The sequence below is a fragment of the Anabrus simplex genome, chromosome 1, assembly GCF_040414725.1.
Source record: "Anabrus simplex isolate iqAnaSimp1 chromosome 1, ASM4041472v1, whole genome shotgun sequence".
Classification (NCBI taxonomy): domain Eukaryota; kingdom Metazoa; phylum Arthropoda; class Insecta; order Orthoptera; family Tettigoniidae; genus Anabrus; species Anabrus simplex.
The window spans coordinates 1,562,123,009-1,562,146,148 of NC_090265.1; the positions used below are offsets into that span (position 1 = coordinate 1,562,123,009).

At 38.7% G+C, this 23,140-nt stretch overlaps 1 protein-coding gene across 2 annotated transcripts in view; it reads left to right on the forward strand.

The window, feature by feature from the left end:
* Positions 1–23,140, forward strand: part of Abcd3 (ATP binding cassette subfamily D member Pmp70) — a 211,360-nt gene that overhangs the window by 144,480 nt on the left and 43,740 nt on the right. The window contains exons 11-14 of one of the 2 annotated variants that reach the window (XM_067138124.2): positions 8,033–8,252; positions 8,409–8,623; positions 8,751–9,026; positions 11,374–11,474. In XM_067138124.2, the coding sequence (XP_066994225.2) occupies positions 8,033–8,252; positions 8,409–8,623; positions 8,751–9,026; positions 11,374–11,385 (723 nt within the window). In that variant the 3' untranslated portion in view covers positions 11,386–11,474. Of the gene's footprint in view, positions 1–8,032; positions 8,253–8,408; positions 8,624–8,750; positions 9,027–11,373; positions 11,475–23,140 lie in introns of those variants that run through there. The other variant, XM_067138123.2, reaches the window with a different exon arrangement.

A 23,140-nucleotide genomic window follows, 5' to 3' on the forward strand; every position in this document is an offset into this window, starting at 1 on the left:
TGCTATTTCTGACTTTACGAACATAGTGCTGATTCTAGCCCAAGTTTTTCCTTTCATACGGGCACTTGTTGATGACTCTGTCACCTCGCTAATCCCTACGTAACTTAGGCACTTGCTCAGATGAGATCTACATTATTAATCTACATATCATTCTACTCCTTTTCCCCCGTCAATTCCTTCTCAGCACTAAATAAACAAATTATAATAACATGCAAATATATCCACTAAAAGGGGTCCCCTATTCTATACACTAACACAGGATCACTCCCTTCCCATATCTAATTAATTAATTGAAACAAAAATGAATAAAAGGATTCCCGACCATTCTTGGGCGGATTAAACCTATTTATATATGTTATTTTAACCCTATACTTCATGACTATTATTTACAAAGGGAAATACTAGCATTGGAAAGAAACATAACTTTGTACTCAACAGTTGACGTCTTCGGCCCTGTCCGGAGGATCCGGAGGCCTGCCCATGTAGGATTACTCCATGGCGCTGGATCCTGTAGTCCTGGAGTTCAGAAGTTCCATATCTTGTCTTGCGTAATCCATTTTAGTAACACACGGATCACTGAAATTAGATTGTAATTCACACAATTTATCAATTTCTTGCACACGTGTTACCGTTCACTCCTATTACTTCTTTGTCTACCCACTGCCAGTTACAAGGAGATGAATATATCGGCTACTTTCAGCTAGTCTATTACACTGTTAAACCGGGCGTTCCCAGCATTCGTATGATGCAGAATTTTCTATCCCTATCTTCTGTATGGTTTAATAGTTCAGGAACACTCCTCACTAGATTGTTAATCAGTTAATAATCTGACCTACGCTCTGTTCAGAAACAGCGTTATTTTATACAGTTCTTTGTTCTGCTCGAGAAATTCTACGTACTATCAAGTAGTTGTTATGCAAAATCCTACTTCATCTTTCACGAAGTCTTAGTCTACTTTGCAACCGATATCTTAAGTATATCTCATTACCGTAGTCGTCTGTTGCCTATCACAAATTATAATTAAAAAAAACTGAAAGATTTTCCCTGCCGCTTTGTTCACATAGTATACCAAGGAGCGGTAATCCGATAGCGAAGCGACCGTCGTTTCCCGTCGAAAGCTCCTCAACGACTACTCCAGCTCCCTGGAACTGCAAAAAACTTATACTAGCCCCGGTGGTAGGGGCGGTTTAGTGACTTCATCCCCACTCTTATTTCGACTGCTCCTGGATAAACCAGCCTGTCGAAATTAGCAATACGCTAGACTGTGTGACTTGGTTATGCACAAGTACGCTATGCCATGCGGAATTGGATATGTTCGGCGGATCTGCCGTAATTAATTTATCATCTTGGAGGGGAAGTAGGGAATCCCCGAAGGCATCTGGTTTTTCACTAGGCGTCCGTACGCGACCGGAGTTATATAAGTTGTTTACCAACGCCTTTCGCTTGGAGAGTATTTTCTACCAGAACTCTTGACTTTATAATTCCACCAAAATTCAGCCCACTACTCTAACGGGTGGAGTATTGTTAATTAAGCCTTATTTATGCCGAAAATGCATTAAATTTTGCCCGATCGCTTTGGCATCGCTGTACGCTGGCATATGTTTTCCAATATGGAGTCGCTAAACAGTGTTCTTCTCCTGCTTCTTCTATGACGTGTACCTAGTTCGGGGATTCTTTAAGCCACCCAGTGGGCGGGTGAAGGCGCCTCTCTGGCGGGCTTCGTATTGCACAACCTGGTGATACTCCCAACATCTACACAAAGAGAGCTTGCTACCGGCTTCCTTACCAAGCATATCCCTTGAAATACCTATTAATTGTGCCGATACGGTCACAGTATCAATAGGTCCTGCTGCCTCTATCATTTCCACACATATTTCATCCATCCGTGCTGCTTTTCCTGTTTTCATTTGCTTTACAGCCATTTCCACATCTGCCATTGCAGTATTGCTCTCCATTTCTGGATCCTCCTTATTTACCACTACACTCTCTTCTGCATCATTTCTCGCATTCAGGAGTTTATCGAAATAATATTTTCACCTATTCTTTATCTTCTCTAGGTCTGTTATTACATTTCCACTATCATCCTTCACTTGTTTTGTGTAGATTCTTTTCTTTTGTCTTATTTTTTATCAATCCATACAATAACCTTTTTTCACCATTTACATACTTTTCCAACTCTTGTGTGAATCTCTCCCAACATTTACCACTCTTTTTACACTTACTTTTAATTTCCTGATACAATCTTATTTCCTTCTTTCCTATCTCCATTCCATTCTTGACATGTTTTCTTCTCTTTTTTAACAACCTTCTTCACCCTTTCATTCCTCGAAGGTGTCTCCTTTTCCTTCACACTCGCCAAAGTTCTGCCACAAATCTTCTCTGCACAGCTTACAAACATGTTTTTAAATTTGGTCCTTTCTTCTTCTACACTTTCTATTTCTGATATTATCTTTTAATTTCCATACTTTTATTTTCTTCTGTCTTATTTCTTTCTCTCACAATTTTACCTGTTTTCAATTTTGCAACCACTGCTCTGTGGTCTCTATCAAATGCCTCACCTGGTAGCACTAGTGCATCCATTAACCGTTTACAATTTATTTTCTCAACCAAAAAGAAACGTTTTTGTCCTTTCACCGCAGCCATATCTAGTGATCTTTTTACTATTCTTCTTTCTAAACCAAGCGATACCCACAATCATTCCATTTCTCTCACAAAAATCAATCTGCTTATCTTCCTCACTGTTTCTTTCTCTATATCCAAATGGACCTATCACTTCTTTACCAATTCTGTCATTTCCAACCTGCGCATTGAGGTCTCCCATGACTATCAATTCCACATAAGGTGATTGCTTCCTCAAGTGTCTCCAAGAATTCCTCCATATTTTCCTCACTGTTTCCAGTTTGGGGAGCATAAACTTAGATGAAATCTCTCACTCTTACTGTCCTCAGTCACACTCTGATTATTCTATCATTAACGTAGTCTACACTACCCACATTTTCATCCAGGATTTTATTAACAATCACTGCTCCTCCATTCTTTGCCTCACCTCCTCCATTCCAGGATAGGGTGTACCCTCTACTCATCCTCTTCACTCCCTTTCCCCTCCAATTGACCTCACTCAGTCCCTTCACTGCAACATTCTCCCTCTCCATAAAATCAGTCAACTCTTCTGATTTTTCTGTCAGGGATTTATCATTCCCACCTTCATGATATGGGCAGGGGCACCACTCCCTGGACAGGGCTGCCTTCGAAGAGGGTAACTACCTGCTGCCTGATCTTCCTATAATTTTGAAAGCTTTTGACGTGGTCAGCACAGGCTCTTCCTTGACGTCATGACTGCTCTCCTCTTTGTCATCAGATAGATTGGAATTAAGTAGCACTTCTTGCAGAATCTTGTTTACTGTCAGATCTCCACATACTGCAACTTCAGTATCAAATCATAACTGTCATCAGTCACTACTTTTTGCCATCATTCAGGTTTCATGTGCATTATTAGTTCTTCTGGAAAAATTTCTGGATTGGTTTCTTTATTTTTGAAACCTTCTTTACAGAAACAGTTTGCAATTGTTTGCTCCGTGATCTGCTTCCAAGCTTTTCTTAACATAGAGTAGTATCTAACAGATCAGTTTTAGTTTGCTTCGTATCTTTGCTCAGGATTTTAATAACAACCTGCTGTTGGTAAAAATGTATTAAATTGTGGATTACTCCTTGATTCATAGGCTGCACAACTGACATCATATTGGGAGGAAAATAGATTATCTTAGTGATCTTGAAGCAATTGAGGCTTTCACGGCCGGCGTTACAAATCATGTCAGCGTTTTCCGGGCTTGTAGGCCGTGGTCCAGGAGCGAGTGAATGTCCCGACGTTTCACCGAAGACTGCGTTCGGCATTGTCAAGAGTTCCGACTGACTTCGATAGCAGCGAAGCTCTCAGTGGAATGAGTGGATTAGTGATCTTGAGTTTAGGAGTCTTGTTATGAGCTGTGGAGTTATCAATAAAGAGCAAAACTTTCCTGTTAGCCCCATATACTGTGTGAGTGTATATATATATATATATATATATATTCCTAGTGCTACAAACCAATTTTCAAAAGGTTCACTAGTCATCCAGGCTTTTTTGTTAGCCTTGTACTATACTGGAAGACTTGTAACAGCTTTAAAACAATCTTGGTTTTGCTTATTTCCATATCATTAGTAACGGTAGCTTTTCAGATCCATCCACATTTGCCCCAACTAGAACCGTTAACTCTTTCCTTGCTGTTTCTTCTGCCACTGCATTTTTCCACTTTAAATGTAAATGTTTTATCTTGCATGCACTTAAAAAAAGAGCTGTTTTATCTACGTTGAAGATGTGTTTCGGCTCATAATCTGTGATGAGTTCAGACAATCCATTTAACCACTCATTGGCCATTTCATTAACTGAAGCACTTTCACCACACACATGCGTAAAACGTGCAATTTCTTTCTTTAAACCCAGTAAATCAATCTGAGCTTACTTTAAAATTAACAGTGCCTAACTTTTCGACAATTTCTTCTGCCTTAGCACACATTAATGGGCCACTTAATGGAATGTTATGATCACGGGACTGTTTGAACCATTTTAAAACACACTTGTCAATTGTTGGGAAATACACTGTCTTTCATTTGTTTAATATTTCACATCATCATTTCATTTCTTTGTATCGCGGCTATAATGTATCCTGAATGAACAACTTATTGTGTATTCAACATCATTCGTATTAATAGCTTGCAGTAAATTTTCCAATAGCTGTAGTGAGGTGACCGGAGTCAGCAGGCTAATTTCAGCCCATTACCAGGAAATGTACATCATCAAGCTTACGAGAGACCGTACCCCTTCCAAATTCTGAGGAGACAGTTGAAACCTGATAAACACCTATTTTTCTAAGTTCGCTACCTGACGCTTTATTTCCGCGGGAAAGTTCAGCTTATGTGAATGGACGTAATGAAGCAACGTGATGGATTCATAGCAATGGACAGGAGAAGGGATGGTACATCAAATCTTACTGGACCATGTGATATGGTTAATGGAGGGAGATTTTGAAGGCTATATACAGCAATGACAAGGGCTGGAGAGATACTCACACTCGTACTCTTGGAAGACACTCTTACGACGATTCTCTGATTCTAATCTATCGTCGGAGGAGGGCTGTACGTCTTGACATCGGAGAAGATCTTAACTTAGTTCACTTCGCATCTGAGTAGTGTACTACTCAAAAGTTACTCTCATTGGGATCTGTTATCTCAATGACGAGAGGTAAAGTCAACGGGAGACTGGTTTTGACTGGTATAGCGCAGGAGAGATTTTGTTATGAATTTAGTTACGCTACATTTCTGTAATACGTAAGAATACATGTGTATTCTCTCCATGAACGTAACCCATGGTGGTTTTGCTATTAAAATTAGGACTCATCACGACTTGATGTAAGGAGTACAGTAGGAATTGTTAAAGGCAGGAAAGTCATAGTAAAACTAGTGTACTATGCACAAAGCAGAAGTAGGACTGGAATCCACAACAAGATGTCGCCGCCTGTATGAGAGATCCATCAATCATCAGCTACTACATATATTGCATCCAGATAACAGTCTACAAATGGTGAGCTAATGGCATAAATTACTGCAAGTCTTCGCGCAACAATTCATTTTCTTAGAGTTAATTTCATTCAATTTTTCTTTGGCTTCCGTAATTTCAGATTCCGTTAATACGCCGTTACATTACATTTTTCATCCTAATAAATAGCTGTTTTAATTTGTATCTTCTGAAATTATTAATGATCCTTAACTTCCAAGTTAGTGTACTGAATGGTTAATGTGCCGTCACTCCACCCCTGGGAGTTTTTTGAGTCTCATGACATGTTGTTATTATTAATTATCAACTTTCGTTTTCAAGCCATAAGCTTGAAGGCTGGCGCCCATGGGATATTGTTTATGGAGAAACAATAATATATTACTTATATTAACATTAAGGTGACCCGACACATCTCAATTTTGTCACACATCTGTAGGCAGAGTGGGTACGTCATAAAGTGCGGAAATCTGTTCATTTTTTGGACAGAAAAAGCATCGTACATTTATCACTTTTGAAAAGATGAATAAAAAAAGGCTAGTACAAATTTTCTCTGACAAGATTATTGCATCCCTTCACACTCTTAAGCATCATGGTTTCGATCTTTGAATAGATTGATTGGAAGATTGTGAACCCACCATTGAAGTCTTGGAAATTATGAGGTAATAGTTCCAAATTCACAACTTGAACACGACATATCGCATCCACTCACATTATGAGCCATCCAGGCACTTTCTTTTACCGAAGACTCCAGATTGCAGTGGTGAGAAGATAACTTCTTCAGTTATTTTAATAGGTGAAAAAACTTGTGTTCAAACCAAACGAAGAAATTCCTCAGCAAATAGCCTTGGTCTTGATGTCTGTGTCCACTGCAAGATGCATTCAGTACTTCTTAAAATCGGGGGTTTCCTCACAAGAAAATTCTCTAGTGACCAAATTGAGATCCTGTTTAGCTCCATAAGAAGGTCGGAAGGAAATAATGACCAGACAAGTGCTGCTGTAGCAATGCAAGCCAGTCATAAAATCATCTTCCACTAGAATTCTTTCCACATCTTTGAATGCAAATGTTGTTCACATCGGTAAGGGCATTAATAGAACAGTGCCATTCATTCATCCAAAAAAGAAGTCAGAAAGTCAGCAACAGAACTCTGGACTGTTTTTTATCGCTGGAGAGTTAGATAAATCCCTATCTTGAAGTACTCAAAAGTACTAACTCGGGTTTAAAAGTAATCTTGAAATCTGCCAATTTAGCAGTTATAGGTAGTTATCCGATCAGGACGATTAAGTCTACTTAATATGAAGTGTGAAGGCTGTCAGGAAATGCTCACGTCTGAACATAAAGATATTCCTGCTCTTACTCTGCTGAAGAATATCAATCGAGGTGGCTATGTGTATCCTTCTGCTGATTTCATTAGTATAGTAGCAGCTATAGATTCTGCAACTGAGGCAGCAATTCCTTACATTTATCATTTCAAAGCATTGTACAGTATATACTAAAAATCTTTTCGAGACCCATATGAGCAAGAACCCTAAAATATATTGTAGCCATGTTGAAGGAAACTTCAATCACGTGAAGAACTTGTGTGTTCTTGTTCTAAGCAAATTTCTGAGACCATGCCTTATGAATTATTTCAGGCGATCCACAGAAGCTTTGGAAATGTGTGCTGAGAGAAGCTATTGTCATGGAAACCCCACAAGGTTAGCTACACAAAGAAAAAAGTGATTGATTTGAATATAACCTGCTGTTCTGTTGATGATTAGTGGTGTGTGATGTGAAGAATAACAATTAATAGTCATAAAGAGAGAAAAAAAAAATTATTTGGTAGAAACAATAGTAAATTATTAAGACAGGGAGTGTATTTGAACAGGAGTGACATATTCCTTCATTTGTGCTGTTCATCTTAGTTTGTATTTGATGAGTTTTACCTTTAATAAAGCAAAGTTTATTTTGCAGATTTACATTTGAGTCTTGATCTTTATTTCATGCATACTGTAGGCCCGTAGTAAGTTTGGTGTTATGAAAGTAGAAATAAACTGTAGCTTCTTCCTTCACTTGAACAGTATACCACCGTGACATATGGCCGAATACTAGTGCTTGCTGCAGCGAGTGAGGAAACTCCTTGGTGGGACACAACAATGCATTGTCCAGCAAAGGATTGAACCGGTCTTTATTTATAAATAACGTCTAGGTCTGGTTTCTTCTAACAGAAAACCTTAGTCATGGTATGTTGCTGACTGTGGCATTTGGTCCCATGTGTTAAAAGTTCAAAAGTGAGGAATTTTAACCTCCATATCCTCCATTGAGCTCTAAGCTAGAGGAAGAATATCTTTTAATATCTTTCTGATGAATCATAAAAATATGCTTAATTTCATATTCAGCAAGAGTGTTTCCTGTCCAAATGCAAGAATGCTTCTTGAAATGATTGTTGTCTTTTCTCTTTTTCACAGCTGTACTATACGTATGGAAGAATGCTGGTAAAGTTAGCAGAAGCAATAGGCCGCCTTGTGCTAGCAGGCCGTGAAATGACTCGCCTGGCAGGATTCACGCAGCGTGTCACAGAGATAATCAAAGTGCTCCAGGATTTGAACCAGGGTCACTATGAACGTACTATGGTCACAGATAACAAAGGAAATGCTTCTGATGGTCCAACTGAAAATGGGCTCATTAGTGAGTAGTAACTGCAGTTATTGATTTCCAGTGTTTATTGATTTCTCTGTCAAATTTGGTGATCTTTGCGTGTGACAGATATGTTGCTGCTGTTGTTGTTGTTGTTTGATCAACCTTAAGCCATAGTGTTCACATCCTTTTGTCATTTATTTTCAGAGAGTAAGAAAGGATTGCCACTATCTCTTATACCAGGATCAGGACGAATCATCTTCCAGGATAATATAATTCGCTTTGAGAAAGTGCCTTTGGTTACACCAAATGGTGATTTATTGGTGGAAGAGTTAACATTTGAGGTCCGTTCTGGAATGAATGTCCTAGTATGTGGTCCAAATGGTTGCGGAAAGAGTTCTCTTTTCCGTATCTTGGGTGAGGTACATATCATCTATTTTTCTAGGCATAATATCTCTCTATCTATCTACCTATCTAATTATCTATCTCCATGCGTGCAACATAGTCTTGTGTATTCAAACGTCCATCATAAATTGAACTCTTTTTCAGCTCTGGCCTTTGTTTGGAGGTACACTAACAAAGCCTCCCCGAGGCAAGTTATTCTACATTCCTCAGCGACCTTACATGACATTGGGAAGTCTTCGGGACCAAGTAATATATCCACATACACAGAAAGAAATGCTTCGCCGTGGCCGTACTGATGCAGATCTTGTACAGCATCTGGAACGTGTTAAGCTCTCCTACCTTCTCGCACGTGAGGGTGGCTGGGATGCAATTGAAGACTGGATGGACGTACTGTCTGGTGGTGAAAAGCAGAGGATTGCTGTAAGTTTATGCCTTAAACACCAGAATGGCTGGCTCTCTGGCACTCCTAGAACTGCAGCGGTCAGTTTGACCACTGTTTGACCGCTGTATTGAAATTTGTTTTAAAAGATTGTAAGTCATACTTTTAGGGCACAATTTGTCAGGAAATCTTCCCAAACTGTCATCACTATGCTTACATATACAGGTTTATTATTTTAAAAACAAAAACCAACCTCCTGTATTAACAGCTGCCATGAATGACGTGGTTATACGGATCACATGTGAAGGAGAATTTACAAAGGAGTAATCATAGAAATTACATCATTTTCAAAGTTCTTATCAGTAACGACATTATGCACTGAATATCGAACCTCGGAGGGCTATCATAACTATTTTGTGAATGCCTTCCATGGGTAGCTGGAAACACTTCCATATGTCGGCGAAGTTTCGAGGTATGGTGCTGCATGCTCAGACCATTTGTCCTACTACTTCATTCTCATGAAGATTGTATTTTTGATTTGTAATAGGGGATTGTGAGTTCGTAGATCTCTTATTTTTCTAGATTTACCTCTTCTGGTTGGTCTTTGTGGTGTTTGAACCGTACAGTTGGATCTATGATGAAGCCTTTTGGGCTGTGTTCTCAGAAGGCTATCATGTCGATGCGAAGAGAACTGCCATTCATGGCCAATCCTTTAACTTCTTCGTGGACATTAAAGGCCTTCGTCCTCAGTTCTTTGACTATAAACGATCTAATTTGGTGGTGTCGAGTGTTTCGAAGGAGCTCTCCGTGATTGCAAGACTCTAGGACATGAGCAAGAATTTCTTTCTTTCCGCAGCAGCCGACGGAGGTTGTTGTCCAGGGACCTGCTGGGCACAGAGCGCGCTGCAGAAATGTTTGTTGTCATTTTTATTGCCTTTTGTCACTTGTAAATCAATACAGAACAAAAAATGTAATTAATTTGTTATAATGAAGAAATAGGAAATTGTATTGTACCGTGAAAGGTGGTAAGAAATGGTAAAGATCCACTATATTATAACAGAGAAGTAAAGAGCTTCACATTTTTGGACTTGGAAGAAGCTTATGATACAGTTAAGAGAAAACATGTATGAGAATGCCTACTGAAAAGGAATGTACTAAAATTGTTAATTAACAAGATAAAAATGTATCATGAGAGTAAAAGCAGTGTACAAGTGGGGAGTGGTGACTCTGAAACATTTATACAAAAAAAGTCTCAAGCAAGAAGTGTACTGTCGCCATTATTGTTTATTATATTGATGTATGACAATAGTATTTAAATATTTTATTATTAATGTCCACCTTTTCAATACAAACTGTACAATGTTTTACATTACATTTACCTTCAGGGACTAGTTTTGACCTAACTTTGGGACATTATCAGCCTTAAAGCAAATCAACACAAATGCGTTGAAGAAAATAAACAATGTATAGACACAAAGGTCTTAAAAATTGTACACGCAACTCATAGAATTGAAGTTAAGACCGGTTGCATAAAATAAAATTCCGTTGAAAGTTCAAGCCATTTAAGACACAGTGCAGTGTCAATGATATAAAAAATGAAATATACATACCATTGTAAGAAATTAAGGTATGGTTTAATGTCAGTAAACTTGTGATTGTAATCGTGCATGTGTTGTCCTACTGCTGGAAATATTGTATTTTAGGGCATTGACATGTTCCAAGTATCATGTTGAAGCTCCTTCCATTCTGTCCAACATAAGAAAAATTACAGCTGTTGCATTTTATCCTATATACTCCTGATTTTGAAAAACTATTAGTCTTATTAATAGAAGTTATTATTAATTTATTATTAATATCGTTGCATTATTATTGATAGTTTTAAAGGCTATTTTAACATGATGTTTTTTAAAAACATTAGTGACTTTATAAATTTCTTCACTGAACGTGAAAGTAGAAAATAAAGTAACATTGGGTTTTTATTTTTTCATTGTGGTTAAAAGGCGATGTTTGTATTTATTGATAATTCTTTCAATGAAATAACTATGGTATCCATTAAGTTTTGCAATCATACAAATATTGTTCAGTTCTTTTTTTAAGATCACTTTTGGACATCGGTACAGTAAAGGCTCGATAAACCATGCTATTGTATGCCGCTCGTTTATGGATGTGGGGATGTGAAAAATCCTGAACGTAAATGTAATGTAAAACATTGTACAGTTTGTATTGAAAAGGTGGATCTTAATAATAAAGTATTTGAATACTATTGTAATCACAGTTCAATACGGATCTATCATAATGAAATTTGTAACTTTTAATTGATGGATGAAATCATAAAACATGTAAAACAGAGTATTAGTAGTGATGAAGTGAATGCTTTGGTATTTGCAGATGATGTGGTGATTTGGAGAAAGGGAGAAAAGGAAGTACAAAGGAGACTGGATATTTGGAATGAAAATCTGAAGAAGTTTGGAATGATAATTATTAAAAAGGAAACTGTAGTCATGCACTGTAGAAAAGAGAAAAAGAGAAGCCAAGTGAACATAGACAGAGAACGGTTAGAGAATGTAGAACAGTTTACATATCTGGGTAGTATTATTAATGGAAGTAATGAAATCAACCCTGAAATGAATAACAGACTAAGTAAAGGTACACCATTTTATCATAAAGTCAGAGAGCTTTTATGGGATGTCAAAAAGAACATTGGTTAAAAAGACGAGAACAGATAGAATTCGAAATATTAAAATCAGAGAAGAGCTAAATATAGAACCGTTAGTACAGAAGATACAGAAAACAAGACTGAGATAGTTCGGACATGTAAAAGGAAAGGGAAAGGAACGGATAGAGAGAAGGGAATGGGAAAGAGAAGTTAAAGGAAAGAGACCAGTTGGAAGACCTAGAAGGTGAATGGATCAGATTTGGAAGGACATTAGAGAAGCTGGATTGGACATTATAAATTTTCCAGCTAACTCATTCTTGGTTACCAGCGTTTCACCCCCGTGTGCTAGGCTGGGCTCATCAGGAAGCAGGTTTAGAATATAGAAAAAGAATGGTGGTATAGAAGGTTGGTGTAGCAGAAACAGCAAAGGAATGCCTAGGAAATGTTGTGTATAAAGATGGAGAAAAGTGAACATCTTGGTGGAATGGTAAACATAAAAAGAAAGCATATCAGAAATAGCTCCAAACAAGGACTGATGGAGGCAGGGAATTCTTTGTAGATGAAAGAAACAGGCGGGAAACAAATAACTGCTGAATCCAAGAAAAAGTTATGGAAAGATTTCGGTAAGAACCTGGAAACGCTAGGTCAAGCGGCAGGTGAAACCTTTCTGGACAGTAATAACGAATCTTAGACAGGGAGGGGAAAAAGGAAATTAATATTGTTTTGGATAAATCAGGTGAACTCATAGTAAATTCCAGGAAAGCACTGGACAGGTGGAAGGAATATTTTGAAAATCTTCTGAACATAAAACAAAATCGTGCTGTTGACGTTGTGAATAACAAAGCTCATAGCATGGAGAACAATGTTGTCAACAAAATTACTCTCGAACGGAAAGGGTAGTAAATAAACTCCATTATCACAAAGCAGCAGGAATAGATGAAATTGGACCTGAAATGTAGTGAAAAGGCAGCAATGAAATGGATTCATAGACTAATAAGATAAGCGTGAAATGTTAGTAAAGGTATTTTCTGATTGGCTGAAAGTAACAATTGCACTTATATATAAGCAGGGGAACAGGAACGATTGCAATAACTATAGAAGTATTTCATTGATCAGTACGCCAGGTAAGGTGTTCACTGGCATTTTGAAAGAAAGAGGGTACGATTGGTGGTTGAGAGTAAATTGGATAAAACCGTTGTGGTTTCAGACCACTGAGGGGCTGTCAGTATCAGATTTTCAGTTTGCACCAGTTAATTGAAAACTGCTACAAGAAGAATTGGCAGTTTAGCTTGAGTTTCATAGATCTGGAGAAGGCATACGACAGAGTACTGAGAAAAAAGATGTTTGTTATACTAGAAGACTAATGAATTAAAGCTAGATTGGTAAAAGCAATCAAAGGCATTTATGTGATGCAGTGATAGTTGATAGTAGAATGAGTTCTTGGTTCAAGGTACTTACAGGTATTAGACAAGGCTGTAATCTTTCATCTTTGTTGTTTGTAGTTTACATGGATTATTTACTGAAGGCTATAAAGTTGCAATGGTTCATGTTTGTGGGTTACTGTAGTCACGTCCTAGTTCGTGAACCATGGGCAACGGCTGAGTGGCCTAGTAAGTGGTCCTCAGAGTCGGGATACCAGTTGCTATGGAATGGGAGTGGGCATCTCGGACATATACTGAGTTGTGGCCCTCCTTGTGCTCAGGCGGCTAGGACTACACAATTCACCGGTGGTCCATAACCCGTTAGAGGAGAGATCCTCACTTGGACTATGTGCAAGTAGGGCAGCATCCTGCTTCATGAATTTACCGAGCTCAGAACACTTTAAGCAAGCCTCGGACCTATGGGAGTAATGGAGTCCCACTCCCATTTGACAGGCGAGGGACTCCTTGGAAACAACTTGGCGAACAAAATGGAATTCGATGGGGAGCTATCAATATTAATGGGGCTTATGTAGAACTGGCTGAGTCAGCAAAGAGGATGCATCTGGATGTGCTAGGCATAAGTGATATTTGGGTAAGGGGAGATAATGAGGAAGAGATAGGAGTTTATAAAGTGTACTTGACGGGTGTTAGAAAGGGAAGGGCAGAGTCTGGGGTAGGGCTCTTGATCAGGAATACCATTGCACGCAACATAGTTTCTGTTAGGCACATAAATGAGCGAATGATGTGGGTAGATTTGTCACTGGGAGGAATTAGGACAAGAATTGTGTCCGTGTATTCACCATGTGAGGGTGCAGATGAGGATGAAGTTGACAAGTTTTATGAAGCATTGAGTGACATCGTGGTCAGGGTCAACAGCAAGGATAGATTAGTGCTAATGGGCGATTTCAATGCGAGAGTTGGGAATAGAACTGAAGGATACGAAAGGGTGATTGGTAAATGTGGGGAAGATATGGAAGCTAATGGGAATGGGAAGCGTTTGCTGGACTTCTGTGCTAGTATGGGTTTAGCTGTTACGAATACATTCTTCAAGCATAAGGCTATTCACCGCTACACATGGGAGGCTAGGGGTACCAGATCCATAATAGACTATATCATAACCGACTTCGAATTCAGGAAATCTGTTAGGAATGTACGAGTTTTTCACAGATTTTTCGATGAAACAGACCACTATCTGATCTGTAGTGAACTAAGTATCTCTAGGCCTAGGGTAGAGAAAGTGAAATCTGTCTGCAAACGAATAAGGGTAGAAAATCTCCAGGACGAGGAAATTAGACAGAAGTACATGGATATGATTAGTGAGAAGTTTCGAACAGTAGACAGTAAGCAGGTTCAGGATATAGAAAGTGAATGGGTGGCATACAGGGATGCTGTAATAGAAACAGCAAGGGAATGCCTAGGAACAACTGTGTGTAAAGATGGGAAAAGGCGAACATCTTGGTGGAATGATGAAGTGAGAGCAGCCTGTAAACGTAAAAAGAACGCTTATCAGAAATGGCTCCAAACAAGGGCCGAGGCAGACAGGGATTTGTACGTAGATGAAAGAAACAGAGCGAAACAAATAGTTGTTGAATCCAAAAAAAGTCATGGGAAGATTTTGGTAATAACCTGGAAAGGCTAGGTCAAGCAGCAGGGAAACCTTTCTGGACAGTAATAAAGAATCTTAGGAAGGGAGGGAAAAAGGAAATGAACAGTGTTTTGAGTAATTCAGGTGAACTCATAACAGATCCCAGGGAATCACTGGAGAGGTGGAGGGAATATTTTGAACATCTTCTCAATGTAAAAGGAAATCATCATGGTGGTGTTGCAAACAGTCAAGCTCATGGGGAGGAGGAAAATGATGTTGGTGAAATTATGCTTGAGGAAGTGGAAAGGATAGTAAATAAACTCCATTGTCATAAGGCAGCAGGAATAGATGAAATTAGACCTGAAATGGTGAAGTATAGTGGGAAGGCAGGGACGAAATGGCTTCATAGAGTAGTAAAACTAGCGTGGAGTGTTGGTAAGGTACCTTCAGATTGGACAAAAGCAGTAGTTGCACCTATCTATAAGCAAGAGAACAGGAAGGATTGCAACAACTATCGAGGTATCTCATTGATTAGTATACCAGGCAAAGTATTCACAGGCATCTTGGAAGGGAGGGTGCGATCAGTCGTTGAGAGGAAGTTGGATGAAAACCAGTGTGGTTTCAGACCACAGAGAGGCTGTCAGGATCAGATTTTCAGTATGCGCCAGGTAATTGAAAAATGCTACGAGAGGAATAAGCAGTTGTGTTTATGTTTCGTAGATCTAGAGAAAGCATATGACAGGGTACCGAGGGAAAAGATGTTCGCTATACTGGGGGACTATGGAATTAAAGGTAGATTATTAAAATCAATCAAAGGCATTTATGTTGACAATTGGGCTTCAGTGAGAATTGATGGTAGAATGAGTTCTTGGTTCAGGGTACTTACAGGAGTTAGACAAGGCTGTAATCTTTCACCTTTGCTGTTTGTAGTTTACATGGATCATATGCTGAAAGGTATAAAATGGCAGGGAGGGATTCAGTTAGGTGGAAATGTAGTAAGCAGCCTGGCCTATGCTGACGACTTGGTCTTAATGGCAGACTGTGCCGAAAGCCTGCAGTCTAACATCTTGGAACTTGAAAATAGGTGCAATGAGTATGGTATGAAAATTAGCCTCTCGAAGACTAAATTGATGTCAGTAGGTAAGAAATCCAACAGAATTGAATGTCAGATTGGTGATACAAAGCTAGAACAGGTCGATAATTTCAAGTATTTAGGTTGTGTTTTTTCCCAGGATGGTAATATAGTAAGTGAGATTGAATCAAGGTGTAGTAAAGCTAATGCAGTGAGCTCGCAGTTGCGATCAGCAGTATTCTGTAAGAAGGAAGTCAGCTCCCAGACGAAACTATCTTTACATCGGTCTGTTTTCAGACCAACTTTGCTTTATGGGAGCGAAAGCTGTGTGGACTCAGGATATCTTATTCATAAGTTAGAAGTAACAGACATGAAAGTAGCAAGAATGATTGCTGGTACAAACAGGTGGGAACAATGGCAGGAGGGAACTCGGAATGAGGAGATAAAGGCTAATTTAGGAATGAACTCGATGGATGAAGCTGTACGCATAAACCGGCTTTGGTGGTGGGGTCATGTGAGGCGAATGGAGGAGGATAGGTTACCTAGGAGAATAATGGACTCTGTTATGGAGGGTAAGAGAAGTAGAGGGAGACCAAGACGACGATGGTTAGACTCTGTTTCTAACGATTTAAAGATAAGAGGTATAGAACTAAATGAAGCCACAACACTAGTTGCAAATCGAGGATTGTGGCGACGTTTAGTAAATTCTCAGAGGCTTGCAGACTGAACGCTGAAAGGCATAACAGTCTATAATGATAATGTATGTAGTATGTATGTATGTATGTATGTATAAAGTTGCAGGGAGTGATTCAGTTAGGTGGAAATGTAGTAAGCAGTTTGGACCATGCCGACTACTTAATCTTGGTGGACCAAGCGAGTTGCCCCGTGCGGTTAGGGTTGCGCAGATGTGAGCTTGCATTTGGGAGATAGTGAATTCGATCCCCACTTTTGGCAGCCCTCGAGATGGTTTTCCGTGGCTTCGCATTTTCACACCAGGCAAATGCTGGGGCTGTACCACTTAAGGCCATGGCTGTTGCCTTCCCGCTCTTAGCCCTTTCTTATCCCATTGTTGCCATAAGACTCTCTGTGTCCATGCGACGTAAAGCAAATTGTAAAAAATATATATGCTGTGCTGACAGCCTGCAGTCTGATATCTTCAAACTTGAAAATAGGTACAATGCAAACAATAATAAACATTAAAGAATGAAAACCCACTCAAGTCCCAATGCACCAGTCATTAGTAATTTTAATCACCTATGGCTGGTTCAAAACAAATTTCGGAACTTAACACTGAGTGCAATACAGGAAAACCGTTCAGAACTTGCCAGATCTCACAAATGGTGAAGAATTTAGTCATCATCCCCCTCCTCCTGTACGATTTCAACACTTTTCTCCGCGCTCTGGACACATGATGGCCATGTGTGCTCTTTACATATGAAACGTGAACATGAAATGCATTTAGTTTTGGTTTTCCGATTCTTCTTTCTGTCACAATAAGCACAGCGACCATTGTCTGTCTGATTTACAATTTGGTGACGTTGGTCCTCTTTTTCAATACCCAAAATGCTACGCAAACGCATCTTTACATCAGGAGCAATGCAGTCATTCGATGCACGATGAATCATGTAACGATTTCGTAGCATAATTGAGAGCTCCTTCAAATATTTCTGGCGATTTATGCCACTTCCGTTAGGCCTGTCTCTAAAAATAATAAAACTGTTGATGGCAGCAATGTTCAAAAGCATGTAGAATAATGTTAAGAGGCCAGCGATTGCTGATTCTAGAGACAGAGTATTCAGACTTCATCCTGTCTACGACATCAACGCCCCCTTTCGTGAGGTTATAAAAAGTAAGCATCTCGGCTTTGTTCGCTTCTCCTGAATCTGGGTCTATGTTATCTCCTTCATGCATCGTAGAAAGAAGTACATTTTTGTTTTTTCTTGGTACATATGAGAGAAGTGTTTGCTGTCCTCTATACGCAAACAGGCTAGTATTCGCTTTACGAGGCTTGGTTTGAACAAAAACTGGAGGAATTTGTGGTTTATTTTTCTTCATTGTTCCCACGATTGTAAGATTGTGATCGTTGAGCAATGATTCGGCTGATGGTACTGAGGTGTACCAATTGTCCATGGTAATATTGCGTCCAGACCCAGAAATTGGTTGAACTAGCCGCTCGACTACACTTTTGCCACTGTTGTCAACTTGATAAGGCTCTTCCGGTTGTTTTCCTACATAAACTTCCATTTTATACGTATAAAATGTTCTGGCATCTACTATGGAAAATACTTTGATGCTGTATTTATCCGGCTTATTTGGATTATATTGCTTGAATGGGCAACAACCACGAAACCCCTGTAACATCTCATCAATTGTGAGATATTCACTAAGTGAATAATATTTCATGCATCTGATCACAAAGTCCTCAAATATCTTCCTGATGTGAGTTAATTTATCAACTATCACCCTATTACCTCGATCAGTTATATCATCAAACCTGAGTGCACGTAAGATAAACTGGATTACATAAAATCAGCTTCATGGTCCGTATCGCACTTCAATAGATTCACAATTAAGTATTTATTTTCCACCTAGTCGATACAATGATTGCTTAAGGCAATTTTTAATGGTCAAAAGTGGTACATGTTTCGTATATTATCAACATCTTCAGCCACATAACACATTAATAATAAGAGCCGCACTGTGATATCAGGATTTCTTCATTTCGATAATTACTTATAAACTGTATAATTTTTAATTTATAAATTGATCTTTTTTCATGAATTATTAAGAAAAGAATATTTATTAGGACAATTTCTCTATGGAATATTGTACAAGCGTTTCCTTGACAACTGCTTTCTATTGTAGAAATAATTTATATATTTTCTCTTGAGTTATTTGTTTGTTTTAATCTTGTCAATCTTATGTTAATTTTAAGGACACTTCCTCTAAAGCATTACTTTGTCAATTTTATACATTTTTCATCTAAACAGTGTTATGTGGCTGAAGATGTTGATAATATACGAAACATGTACCACTTTTGACCATTAAAAATTGCCTTAAGCAATCATTGTATCGACTAGGTGGAAAATAAATACTTAATTGTGAAAGATAAACTGGAATCGTGTTCTGGACATTGTTAGGCGAAAAGCTTCAATACCCCTCCCATCTGTAGCCCATAAGTCCTTCAAGTTCAAATGTCTTGATTTGACTACACCTGCCAAATAAAGAAGGCCAATCACAGCCTTGAGTTCTACAATATTTGTACTGGCAGCATCACATGGCCGGCTATAGTTAGTCTGATTTTTGTCAAGCCATACATTAGTATATGCTACAATTTCCTCCAGTAGACAGTCAGGGAAATACAACTGCCAGGCTTCTAATGAAGATTGGACATGTCTTGCCTCCCTTATTGCACCTGGTAAATGAGAAGGTTTCACTATATTCCGTTTTCTTTTACGGCCTGTTTTACACATTACATGAGCATCCCACTTTGTTTTATTATCCTTACCAAGCAGATGTGGTACTTGATCAGGCTCCACGCAAGGATTGTCTATATCATCTTCAGATTTGCCAGGCTCCTCACTTTACGTATCATGTTCACTTTCATTCACTGAATGATTCTAGTCATCAGATGTCATCAAACGGTTTGCAATCACTATCATCATCTTCAAACAAATAGCTCCTTGCAGTACACTGTTGTCGTTGAAGAGCTTGGTTCACTGATTCTTCTTTTTCTACGCTTCGCAAAAGTTGATCAGTCCTCTCTATTTCCTTCGGATCCATGTTTTCTAACACAAAACATAACACTACACGCAGAAATAACTATTAAGACTCGCAGTACGGAACACAAACAAAACAACAACGCCAAACGCCAGGCCTCGCGCGCGGTGGAAAAGACCGTAACTTCTGTCGAGGTCAGAGTTTCTTCCTTCCGGTATCAATGGACAACAAATTTAGATTAACTGTTACTGCACTAGCATTGTCAACTCTCCAGTGGAGGATAAGAGAAGTAAGAGCAAGACGAGATGTAAGTTCATTGCAGATTACAAGTGAATAAACGTGTGGTCGAAAAGACCGCGTGGCGATGCCTCGCGGGTTAAAAATTGTTTGTACTGTGAGGTTTTATGTAAGGGACTCTATCTGTAATTAATGATAGGTCTCATGGGGACATCAGCTTTGTGGATCTTGGATTGTTCTCTAGTTTTGGGGAGTCCTGGGTTCATATTGATTAGTTCAATGGTTTCTTTGTCATTTAAGAGGAAAGTTAGACCTTTAAGCAATTGTTTTTAAGTTCTTTTGAATTTTAGTAGTAGGATCTTTTTTTTTAATAATGGTACAAGTTTTAAAATTGAAATAATTGAAAAATAGATTCAATTTATTCAATCTATTTTTCAATTATTTCAATTTTAACTGTGATATTTTTCAGTACAGAACAATGAAATTTTTAACTTTAAAGGTACAAGTTTTGTCAGAAAAAAAATTTTTTTTTTTATTAATGTATTCCTCTTTACTCATGAGTAGAGGCATGATTTTTTCGCATTGACGATAAACGCGACAAAAAATATTTTGAAGCGATTTTGCGATATCTTTACGAATTATATGTTTCCGGTTAAGAAAATATGGATATTATGTTCGCGAATTAAAGCAATAAGGCCATTTTAAAGCAAAATTCAATTATTTCGCTATAAGCGCGATATTACATCGAAATCTGTAGTGAATAACTTGACATTTTGTTCCAAGATTATGTTTGAAAAGAAAAGGAAGAACAAAAATATATCATCAACAGGAAAGAAATATGTTATCATTAATGTTCTGGAAAATCTCTTTAAGACATGGCATCAAAGAAAAGGGGTTGGCTCCAGGTTTTTTGCCTAACGAAATGTTTGGTATGTTGTTCTTGTGGTGGCTGGTAATCCCACCTCAGCCTGTCTCCTCACGGCATTGTGCAATCCTGGAATCCCTAATGACGTCTACAAGCAGCACAATTGATCTGTGTATTTCGGCTTCGTGGTCAGGTAAAATTAAGAAAGTGATCACAGACAGTAATGAAGATGGGTCGCTCGACAAGTGTTACGGTGCACAGCAGAGCTAAACAGTTTGCGAGTGAAGGTTTATACGTTTCAGAAAGCAATATTTTAATGTGTAAATTTTGTAATGTTCGTATCGAGTGGGAGAAAGAAGATACTGTCTCAAAACATTGTGTTAAAAATAAGGAACATTCAGAACGTAAATTTAGCACTCCAACAGTGAAACGGCAGGCAACAATAGAACTCTCATTAGATATGCAAAAGAAAGCTAAGAGTAAAAATAATAAAATTTATTCACGAAACAACAGCGATGCTACTCAAAGCCAACATCCCGCTGGAGAAGGTAGATGACCCTGCAGTCCGGAAATGGCTTCAAAAGTATGTACCAGGTATGTACAGTCTATCAATTAAACCTCCACAATCAACGATCAGTGATAGTAATTAAACCTTTAATGATTAATTTTAGAATTCCATTAAAGTGAAATTAGAGCGATACAGCAACATCTATTTTGCGAAATAACGCAAAAATTAGTATCCTGCTCGCAAAATCGTTCAAAAATTAATGCGAAAAAATCATGCCTCTACTCATGAGGATGGTTACGTTACCTTTGTTGGCTATCGTTACAACTAAGTTGTTTTCTTTAATTATCTTTTTAAGCTTCGAAACTGAATTAATGGTGCTGGCCTGATTTGTTTGAGAATTGGTATAATGTGGTTTGATATTATTTAATTTCTTCCTAATCTCGAACCTAACGTCCTCTTGTTGATCGCTAGGATTCTGATTCTGTTACTGTTGTAATGATGAACGCATTTATGACAATGCCTGCCACTTCACAGACATCAGTACAGACAAGGCCATACCCAGAAATGTTTTTGGCGGGGATTAGGATTTGAGGGGGGTGGCTTCCAGGGAAAAACTATAAGTTTTGTAACAAGTACTTTTTACTTCCTCCCCTGCGAACCACGTGACCTTGCCACATCCTAATGAAGCAGATAGCCGAGCCGCAGGTGCAACCACATCGGATGGGTATCTGTTGAGAGACCAGACTAACGAATGGTTCATCGAAAGGGGAGTAGCAGCCTTTCGGAAGTTGCAAGGGTGGCAGTATAGATCATTGACTGATATGGCCTTGTAATAATACTTAACATGGCTTAGCTATGTTGATACTGCTACACAGCTGAAAGCAACGGGAAAATACAGCTGTAACTAACTCCTGAAGGCCTGCAGCTCTCTCTGTATGAATGATGTACTGATAATAGCTTCCTCCCAGTAAAATATTCCGGAGTTAAAATAGTCCCCTATTTGTATCTCCGGGTGGGGACTACACGAGAGGGGGCGATCATCAGGAAGATGAATACTGACATTCTGTGAATTGGAGCGTGGAATGTTAGAAGTTTGAATCGTTGTGGTAGGTTAAAGAATCTGAAAAAGGAGATGGATAGATTAAAGTCAGATGTAGTTGGTATAAGAAGTATGTTGGCAGGAAGAACAGAATTTTTGGTCGGGTGACTACAGAATTATCAATACAAAATCACACAGGGGAAATGCAGGAGTTGCTTTAATAATAAGAAAATAGGGCAGCAGGAAAGCTACTACGACCAGCATAGTGAAAGAATTATTGTTGTCAAGAGAGACACCAAACCAATGCCCACCACAATAGTTCAGGTCTATATGCCCACTAGTTCAGTGGATGATGAGGAAATCAAAGAAATAGAAGATTTAATACCATATGTAAAAGGCGACAAGAATCTAATTGTGATGGGAGACTGGAATGCAGTGGTAGGCCAAGGAAGAGAAGGTAATACAGTAGGAGAATTCAGATTGGGACAAAGGAACGAAAGTCGGCTGGTTGAATTCTGCACTGTTCATAACTTAGTCCTTGCTAATACTTAGTTCAAATGCCACAAACGACGGCTGTATACGTTGATGAGACCTGGAGTCACTTGCACGTATTAAATAGACTTCATTATGATTAGGCAGAGATTTAGAAACCAGGTGTTGGACTGCAAAACTTTCCGAGGAGCGGACGTGGACTCTGGCCACAACTTGTTGGTCAATAAATGTCATCTGAAGTTGAAAAAATTGAAGAAAGCAAAGAATGCAAAAAGATGGGATCTAGACAAGTTGAAAGAAAAGAGTGTGAGGGATTGTTTCAGGGAACATGTTGCACAAGGACTAAATGAAAAGGCTGAAGGAAACACAATAGAGGAGTGGATAGTCATGAAAAATGAAGTCAGTAGGGCTGCTGAAGAAATGTTAGGAAGGAAAAGATCAACTAAGAATCAGTGGATAACTCAGGAGATACTAGACCTGATTGATGAACGACGAACATACAAGAATGCTAGAAATAAAGAGGGCAGAAAAGAATACAGGCGATTAAAGAATGAAGTGGA